Source organism: Cariama cristata, unplaced genomic scaffold (genome assembly GCF_000690535.1).
Source record: "Cariama cristata isolate BGI_N322 unplaced genomic scaffold, ASM69053v1 scaffold16768, whole genome shotgun sequence".
Classification (NCBI taxonomy): Eukaryota; Metazoa; Chordata; class Aves; order Cariamiformes; family Cariamidae; genus Cariama; species Cariama cristata.
This window is the reverse complement of record NW_009629543.1, coordinates 15,022-24,985: the sequence shown is the minus strand read 5'-3', so window position 1 is coordinate 24,985 and position 9,964 is coordinate 15,022. Positions and strand designations below refer to the sequence as shown.

Sequence of the window (9,964 nt, the reverse complement as noted above, 5' to 3'; positions counted from 1 at the left end):
CTCCGGGTGGGGCGCGAGTGGAGAGAGAAGGGGACAGAAATTCTCCTTTTAAGGCTTTAAAGGGGCGGTTTGGCAGGGTTTTAATACCGTGTTGAAGATTCAGAGGTTTTTCCTCCTGCTGGAGAGCAGAGGGTGCCTGTGAGCTCGCTTCTCTTTTTGCTGTCTCTTACAGCTCTGCAGATTGCCTTTTCTGTTAATGTTTTTTTGCTTTTAAAACAAACACACGACTGTATATTGACTTCCTGTTATCTTTTCCTTTTTAAAACAGTATTTAACCAGGCGCATCCCTCAGAACCCCAGATACCAACATATAAAAACCCGCCTCGATACTGGTAAGTGAAATCGTCGTAGGATGAAAACACCGAACGTGGATGTAAGAATATACAAAAATAAGCTGAATGTCTAAAGTGCCTCGGTCCTGCGCTACTTTACCCCAGATACAGTGCAGCCGTGTCAGAACTTGCATCATGATGGTGATGTGTCTCGCCTTACGATGTCAGGCTCTGTTGTGACAGTTCCCATAGAAATTACTGGTCTTGGAGTTTCTGTATGTGCGTTTTTCTTGTACAAGCTAATGTCTTGTCAAGGGAATTATTTGGTGGGTGTCTTTGGGATTTTTTTGTTGTTAAAGTGGTTGAATTTAATGCAGTAACACCTGCCTATAGTACCCACACAACGTTGGGAAGGGACAGCGTGGCCACAGTTGTGCTTGAAGCAGTGTGTCGGAGGCAAGATTTGAATAGCGAGGTCCTGATTTTAGCTCCCTCAGAGAGAGGGCTGTAGCCTACTGAGTTTTAGGTAGTGACTTTCTGAAGGTGATGGTGGTTACTTTGTTCTCCAAAGCATCGTCCAAACAACTTACGCTTTTGAGTAGAGAGAGCTTGGTGTGGAACTTGTAGATGGGAAGGGTGCTACGAGGCTGGTTTTTTGGAATATTGCCGTTCTGACTAGCAGAGTGTGGGTACCTCCGTACCCTCACTGAAAATTCTGTAAAATAAAACTTGGATGCATTTTGTAGAAGAACTGAAACAGCGCTGAGGGTATATGTAGAAGGTTTGAGCTCTTGCTGGTCATAAACATTTGCAGTGACTTCTTTTATCCATTATGGAGGCTTTAACCTATGGACCACTGCCTGTTCCCAGAGACAGCTGGCAGCTGGGGTCCAGCAAGTCCTTTGACTGACTTTGCTATTTGGCTCGGCCTTCCTTGCGAGAGAAGAGCACTAAGAGGAAGATCATGGTATTTTTGATTTATGGCTGCCTTGTATTGTCATGGTGAAAGAGGATCTCCAACAACCATTTGTTATCATAGTCCGATCTTTTCCTTAAAAAAAAATGAAAATTTAAGCCTTAATAGCCCTGAAGAAAACCACTAATAAAAAAATGGTAACAAACTGATTGTGGTGTGGTGGGTTTTTTTTGTTTGTTTTTGTTTTGTTACAGGAAGCAGTTTGACAAAATACACTGAGAAGCTGGAAGAGATCAAAAGAAGTGAGTATCTGGAGAGGAGCAGAATGTAACTTGCGGTGAGTTAGTTCAAAACTGAAACAGCATTGAGGAGCAGGGATTGAGTCCCAGGCCCTCCGTTTGCTTGGAAATCTCCACTCCAATGATTCCCACAGCCATTTACGGGAACGAACTGTAGAAACGTGCAGCAGTAGGATACAAAGATGCTTCTGCTTTGATTCTTTGCTGGGCACCTTCCACTTTGTCCTGTGCCTTATTTCTCTGTCTGTCACAGTGCTTTACAGATTTAACCTAAGAAACCAGGCAGGCACATCTAAAAGTCTTTCCAGATCCTTCTTTGTGCAATATTTGTTATTAGATGGAAAGCAGACAGGAAGAAGTTCTCTAGACTAGGAAAGCTAGACTAGACTCATCTGGGAAGACTCAGATTGCACGTCTGAGACTTTATTTCACTTTTCGATAACAACTTGAGATCTCTTACCTTTGTATAATTTTAGTATGCTTAGATTTCTATCAGAATACTCCAAGATAGGAAAAAGACAAGCTCATTCCTGTGTAACTCATTGATTTCACCAGAACTATACACCGATGTTTTGAAGACTTTGGGTTGTTCAGGCTAATGAAAGCCTAACTGATTTTTTAATTTTTTTTTTCCCACTCTGTATTTCCCACTGAAAATAGGCTTTTAAAAAAATTCTTACTAATAAAGCTCATGTTTCACTACTTTATTTTCAGCTGCTGTCCCTCTTGTTTTCATATAGAGAGCCAGGAAAGCTATTAAACACAAAAGCTGCATTTATTGATATGAAAGAAAGATCATCCCCATTAATAAGGATTAATTAGGATTTTGAATGTTCAGTTTTAGTTCTTAGACCCACTTACTTTGTTCCTCTAAAGTGGTAGTGCTCATATTATAAGAGAGGTCACTAATCTGTCACGTGAATATATTTGTGCTCGACTTTGTGTAAAATGGTCCGTTGTTGCTGGTTGGTTTAGTTGTTTTGGGTTTTGTTTTGTTTTGTTTTTTTTAAACACCACAGGTCTTTGAGGAAAATCAAGAGAAATGACTTTGCTTTCCAAAATCCTGTGTTGACTGACTAAGATTTCAGTGCTTAACACTGGGTTGCCATCGCTTTTTATCTGTGCTGAAAATCTTGTTGTATGGGTCTAGTTGGTTTTCAATCTCCGCTGTGAATCTGATTTTGTTTCCTGTAGGAGTTCTTTTGTTTAATCGCGGTTCTGGAGTCCAGTAGAAACTTTCTCATTATATTTGGGCTGAATAGGTACCTTGTGTTCCCAGGCAGTTTAGAAACTTCTCCCCCTTGATTTCTCATGGATAGATGACACCATTTGGACAGAACTTTAAACACGCAGTACAGGCAACTCTCTGTCTCTTGTGTAATGTGAGAGAGTAGGACTTAATACCATGAGCTCGCAGTGGAATCAAAAATGAGAGAGCTGGAACCACGATGATTTGTCCTCTGGAGGACTGACTTGAGGAGAGACACCAAGTCTCTTCTTTTCTCTGGTGTTGCTTCACTCATTTCCGAAGCCCCGAGGAGCACATCCTTGAATACACTGTACTTACAGCCTCAGACCAGTTCACTGAAGCAAAAAATGTCAGAAGATTCGAATGGACCTTCCTGGACAGAACCAGGTACGTTGTGTTGCTTTTGTAGTCAGAAGCAGCGCGTCTTCTGAACTTTCTGATAACTACTGGGAGGCTCGTGCAAGCATTCAGAGTGGTTTGCTCCAGGTCAGGCTTTGTATACAAACAACAGTTTTGGTTTGGTTTTTTTGTTGATAGAAATAATTTTGGGCGGTAGAGGGAAGATCGAAGTCATAAAGGCTTGTTCTGGGATAAATGATCCTTGCTTGAGGTGGGCAGAAACCATCCAGCAGCTGTATTGTATGAGCACGGTGACAGTGGTTCTGCTTTGTCAGTGTTTGTGTACGCCCAGCGCTTCATAAGCTTTGCGGTTTTATCTGTCCTAAATTAAGTTAATTCCTTGGTCTTCACGTGGCTGAAGGGCTCTTTTTGTCCATGGCTGGGGAGCTTTAATCATTTGGACGTGGGCTACGCATGGGTTTTGTGTCGAGCAGATGAAATGGGCTGTATGAAAGAGAATTGTTGCTGTTATTTTTGAGTTACAGGGAGGCTTTCGCAACCTAAACTTGAGGCTTGAAACCAGGTGGTTTTGCAAGAACTGCGAGGGTGATTTTTCCAGTTAATTGACAATCTGAAATCTAGTTTATGTACAGGTCTTGTACTTCAGACTCATGCTTTGAAATGCATAGGGCACCTTGCAGTGCACTGGGATATTTTGGATGCACTCCTTTTTTTCTAAGGCACGCTCTTCAGTAGCAAGTAGGCACTCGCTTTACAGCCTAATAAAAATTATATAGGGTAGGATGTCAGATTTGGGAACTCTGCTCTGAATGCTGGAAATTAATTGGCCTACCTCTTCAGTAAGTATATTCAAGAGGAAAGGAAAGGAATAAAATAACCCAGAGGTTAAAGCTCACAATTTCTTTTCTTTTTGTGCCTGTTCTGCTACCCTAATGTGCCCGTTGGCTGTGTGCAGGGAGAATCTTCTCCTAGCAGAATGTCCGTCGGGAATCGCGTGATCACCGCTTGTATTGGGAAGAGATCTCAGCCTCCAGCGTTCACGTGGCTCCTTCTCTAAACACATGTCCGCTTGAGAGTTTCCATAAGCTAATTTTGTGGTAATTTTTTTGTGTGGTGGTTACAGCGACGTGGCTTGGAGCCCTTCACCACCATCTTCCCTTGCTTAAGCTATGGAGCATTCAGCAGATGGTTTTAGAAGATTTAGAAATGCTTAACTGGCTGGATTTAATAAAGGTCCTGTTCTCCGCTGTTCGCCCTCTTGGCTGAGCAGCTGGAGAGAGACCGGTTTGGAATATCCTCCAACGGTTACTAAAATTGTTAGAAAAATGCAAGGGACTTTTATTTCTTTTAAAAATAAAAATCTGAGACTTCAGAAGTGGAGCCTAGTAAGGGAGGAGGAGGAGGAAAAGAAAGGAGGAGCAATTTTGTTGTTTGAGAGATCGCAGGTTCCTTAGAGCATGGCTTCTCATGGGTTAAAGAGCTGCGTGAAGAACTCTGTTACAGCTGCAGTGCCTGGCAGGGGAGGAATTTTATTCATGCCCTTTGCCTTTCCCGGCCAGTGCAGGATTGATTTAAGTGGAGCCTAGTAAGGGAGGAGGAGGAGGAAAAGAAAGGAGGAGCAATTTTGTTGTTTGAGAGATCGCAGGTTCCTTAGAGCATGGCTTCTCATGGGTTAAAGAGCTGCGTGAAGAACTCTGTTACAGCTGCAGTGCCTGGCAGGGGAGGAATTTTATTCATGCCCTTTGCCTTTCCCGGCCAGTGCAGGATTGATTTTATTTATTTTTTTTTTTTCTTCTGCGTATCTTCCTCTGCCGTCTCCTTTCTAGCTGTAAATTTCCCAAAGGACAAGGCTTTCATTGCTTCCCGTGGGAGATTCTTTCATATCAAGATGTTCCTACTGATAACTCGTCTTATCTTCTCTCTCCTACTACATACACCCTTTTGTTTCACACTAGAAGGCTTCTCTCTCCCTGGTGTTCATGCCTCCCGAGTATCTGTATGCAGTCAGCTTCCATCCTTGTCATCGCTTACTTAGCACCCTTAATCCCTGCTCTGGTTGTCTGCCAGTCATTCCGACAGACTGCTCAGCTTTCTTGCTACCTAAGCTTTGTCTTCAGGCTTAAGATTCAATTAATCTGGTTTCTCTAGCAATTACGTGTGCGTCAAGCTGGTATCCACACCAGCCTGCTGTTCAGTTTTCTGCATTAAACAACTTCTGTCAGTTATCCCTTCCTTTAGATATCCATATCAGCAAATTGTAGGAATGGGAATTTGATTGTTAGATGAACTAAGAAAACCTGGAGCGTTTTAATCGGAAAGATTAAACATACATCTTTAGCTGAGTATTTGAAAAGACATAGTCTGAGATACAGTGCCCCTGTGCTCTGATTCTGCTGTTACTTACACAAATTAAAAATTCAGGTAAATTAAATCTTTTGGTTTAAGAGGCTTTGCGCCTGTAGGGAGCTTCAAAGAACAGCAGGCAAGGTGATAAATCCATGAAACTGCTTCCTTCCCCCAGGAAGAACAGAAAACACAAAGCAATACACGTTTGAGTCTAAAAGCAACTAAATCTGCCTTCTCCACGTTAATCGTATCTGGACAAGATCTCTCTTTATAACTGATACTACTTTTCACAAAGTCTGCAGGTTTGCTGCTCCGATCCTTCAGCACAAGCTCGGCGCCCAGAAACCCTGCGTTGTTGGAGAAGAGTCTCTGAGAGTAGCTGGGACTAAGCCCTTTACCTGGTATTTGCAAAAGCTGGGAATTAACTGAAAATTTACATTGTCCTCTTCTGTTTTGTTTTTGAAGATTACAGATATAAAAAGGACGAGCTGTTTAAAAGACTGAGAGTGACTACTTTTGCCCAGTTGGTATGTATAGTTCCCTCTCTGGCCTCTGAAAGTTCTCTTTTATGAACAGCATTTTTGCTTTGCCTAAAGCTTTCTATGAAGTTATGTAGCCTTAGCTGTAATTCCTCTGTATTGGCTTCTTCCTGCCCTCATAAATTTCCCTTAATAAAAGCAAACCATTCAGGCCAATGTTCTCAGAGTAGTCAAATGCTTTTAGTTGTGAAATTGAAGTTTATAGTGACTCTGTCCTTTGAAATGTATTCCTCTTTTTTTTTTTTGTCTATTAACTTAAGAGGATCTTCAAGCCTCTTACAAAAGAAAAGGGCTATGTAAAGTAGCATTCAAATCTGGTCTCATCAAGCTTTGTGTCAAGTAGCCACAGCCTGAAGCCCTCCCTAATAGCAGGTTTAACTGCAGAAGATAGGAAAGTTGTGACTTCAAGGCTTTCTGCGTATTTTTTTATTAAAAGTAATATAGCAAAATATTAAAAAAAAGGCAAATTTGATCAGTAAGTAAAGAGCTGTGTGTTACTTGTATGTTGGTTGAAGAAAACTAGTGAAAACTAGGAAAAGACAAGCTGTCTTCTAAGGAGAGAAGGAAAGGGAGGGTTAAACTTGCAAATATTGAAGGAGTGAGTTTCTGCAGATTGGTATCTTTTGTTTCCCGGGGTTGTTAAGACCAGTCCTGTGACTCTCGCTGGTGTGATGAACTGATTTAGTCCATGGATATCTCAGGTCTGCTCTCACAGACCAATGAACCATGTGTGATTTTTAGCCAGTGGAGTGTATACTCTGAAATCTTCATAGAAGTCAGAAAACATTCTGGTATTTGATATTGCCAGCATGGCACATCTGGCTTTTCTTTATTCTAAGGTCGAGTGTCCTTTTTTTTGCTACGAGTCCGTTTAGTAAAAGGACACGCTTTGCAGTACAGGCATCATATATGGACCTATATGTGACCTTGAAGTCCAGCAGAAGTTGCGTTGAGTTAAATGTGTTTTGACTTGAGGATTGTTTTTCCTTAAGCTGATCCCGGCTGTCTTTCACTGACATTGGTGCAGGCGTATCAAGGTATTGTTGCTTGCTTTTGTTTCCTGCAGGTCCTCCAAGTTGCCTCTCTACCTGATGAAACCTTAGAAGTGACAAATGAGGAGATCCACAAGCTGGAAGGTAACAATATTTATTGTAAGCACAAAGAGAAAGAGCTGTAGATCCCTGTCGTATGGTGCGCTGTGTCCTGACAGACATAGCTGACGATTCAGCAAGTCTTTTAATCGGGAGGAAAAAATAACTTAACCTATGGCCTGCAGCCGTTCCACTTTGGGAAAAGAAACACTCCTAAACCAGAAAGGCTTGCGAATAAGAAAGGCCTGGTGCTGCCAAGTTTGTTCTAGTAACTCAGTAGATATCATGCATCAAGAATTACGTTTTCATTGAATTGTTAAAATGAGATCTTGAGCCCTTAAAAATCATACGACTTTATTATTTTTTAATATGAGGCTCTCAGTAAGGCATCTTTATAAGAGGATGAAGATAAGGCTGTCCTTGAGTAATGCTTTCTTCCAAGAATAGAAACTGGGCTTAAAACCTGCTTGTTTATTTCCTGCAGCGTTTTAACCCTTTGTACCCTCTTCTCTCCCCAGATGCTGATTCTCCTGCTCCAGATGCAGATGCTGAAGTTGCAGCAGGGACAAATGGGAAAGGAAGCCCTGATGGGACACCTAGTCCAGTCCTGTTCATAAACAACACAGGAGCTGGGGAATCCTATCGGTCCACCCTGCAGAGGTGCCTGATAATAATACACAGTTTTCTTCCTATCTTAGCAGATAATTATTTTTATCCAGCTATTTATTTTAAATGGCTACTAAGTGGCTTTATATTGTGTTTCTCCACTAAAGCCTGATTTTGCAGGTCTCGGGGTGTGAGCAAGAGAGAGAATTGACAGGTTTTCCTGTCTGAGTTTGGTTTGAGGCTGTAACCCAAGACTGTTGCCGCCTGATGATTGTCTAAATGGCTGACAAGGACATATGTTTGTGGGATTCAATCCAGGTCCCTGGGTTCAGGAATCCATGTTATAAACTGCCCTGGTAAACTCAGTAATGTGTCTTCCTGATGATCTTAATGGATTGTCCTGTGACTGAGAATAAGAGTCCGGTTTCCAAACCCAAGACATTGCTAGTCAAGGTCAGGGGTACCAGGAAGACACTGCGAGAGAAGCTTTGTCTCAGCCTTTCCCTTGCTGTACCCGTGCAAATGTTAACAGAAGAGTTGAGACGCTAGCCTTGACGGGCTTGGTGATTGTGTATCAAAACCATCAATTTAGTGACCACTAAGAGTATCTGGAGGTTTCTGTGCATGTCCTGTATCCAATCTAGTGATGAAATGGGAAACCTCTGCATAGTGCTGCTTCTGGATGACTGACAGTTATTTAGGGTGTCTCGATTGCTGAGATCTCCATGTCATCAGCTTCTTAGAATTATTCTCCCTCACCTCAAAGTCATTTACGACATAAAACACCTGGAACTGACTGATTCAGAAGAGTATGGTATCTTCCCATAGCAAGGCTGTACTCTGGGTTTTTTTTATATATTGATAAAAATAAAATCAGTATCTTATGACGTACTGGAAAGCCTGAAATAGACTGTCTCCTTTTTTATGTGGTGTCTGGCTGTCCTGGACCGTAAATGGGCTGTAGGAACAATTGATGGAAAAGCACTCTGACCTGGTGAAGAGGTATGGAAGTGTTCAGCGTGAGAGCTTGCGCCATAACCTCCTCTTTCCTCTTGTAGTGTGATAAGTGGCATCGGTGAACTGGATGTAGAAAAGGACACTCCAAAGAAAGCGGACGCTCAGGCTAAAGACATGCCTTATCCCAACTGCCCCTTCCTGCTTTTGGACGTACGAGACCGAGATGCATATGACCAATGTCACATTGTCGGAGGTGAGGAGGCTAGAATTCCACCGCAGCCTAGTGTCAGCTGGGATCGTATATTTGGCTCTGTGTCATATTCTGGCTCGTTTCTTTTTTTTTTTTTTTTCTTTCCCGCCAAGGTGGGACATCACTTGGGTGCAGAATGCTCTCAGCGCTCATCCAGTACACCCATCATTCCTGGAAAGGGATGAGGGGACCAAACTGATGTTAATCCCTTACTCAGTGGGTTTTCAAGTCTGCTGAACTCTAACACGTCTGCATCAGTTGTATTCCTGGTTGTGTGACGGTTGGTGTTCAGCTGCTGTATGATTTTTCTCTCTCTCTCTTTTTTTTCTTTTTTTTTTTTTTTTCCTTCCTCTGCAGCTTATTCCTACCCTATCGCAATGCTGTCTAGAACCATGAATCCATATACAAATAGCATTCTGGAATATGTATCCTTTACATATAAAGTGCTGGCATAGAAGAAAAAAAAAATAAATGAGGGGATGTTGGTGGGGGCTTCCAAAAACAACTGGAGCTATAGCACTCACTGTGACTGGGACAATGCTTAATCAATCTGTGGGTTTCAAGGAGGGTGGGAGGGGAGGTCCTTGACACTGGCTGTGATTACCCGGTGTAGCTCCGCTGCTACCGTCAGATGCCAGATTCTAGTTCCTCAAGGCTGTAACACCTCTGGACTCCAGTGGGAGCTGCTGGAATTCGGCATTTCTTGGGATTTTGGCTACTGGAAGGGAAACCTATGCTTGGGTCCTCATCCCCCGCTGCTACTGGAGTGCTGGGCTTCTTGAGGGATACATTCATCAAATCCTTTGGCTTCTTCTCAGCACCCTGATGGGGACTGGCTTTTCTCTGGAGGACAGAAAAAAGATTATTAGTTAGCGTTAGGGTGATCATTTCCCAGGTTGTTAGCTTGTGAGGGCTGCAGGGGAGAGGGGAGGTTGTGAACGAAGGTGCTTCTTGCTATTGCCTGTTGCTAACCGATCTTCAAAACAATGGTGGATGCTTGCTGGGGGGGCTGCACTCCAGTGGGGGTTAGGCTGTGTCTGGCAAGCCTCAGGTACCGAGAAATCAGTTTTAAATCACAG

The 9,964-nt window shown here is 42.6% G+C and overlaps 1 protein-coding gene across 1 annotated transcript in view; it reads left to right on the top strand.

The window, feature by feature from the left end:
* Positions 1-268: 268 nt before the first annotated feature.
* The window catches only part of CEP41 (centrosomal protein 41kDa), a gene marked incomplete at its 5' end in the record, with an annotated part of 11,006 nt that continues 1,310 nt past the window's right edge, over positions 269-9,964 (top strand). The window contains 7 exons of the mRNA XM_009705209.1: positions 269-332; positions 1,443-1,490; positions 5,908-5,969; positions 7,048-7,117; positions 7,591-7,732; positions 8,737-8,888; positions 9,243-9,310. Of these exons, the coding sequence (XP_009703511.1) occupies positions 269-332; positions 1,443-1,490; positions 5,908-5,969; positions 7,048-7,117; positions 7,591-7,732; positions 8,737-8,888; positions 9,243-9,310 (606 nt within the window). The remainder of the gene's footprint in view (positions 333-1,442; positions 1,491-5,907; positions 5,970-7,047; positions 7,118-7,590; positions 7,733-8,736; positions 8,889-9,242; positions 9,311-9,964) is intronic.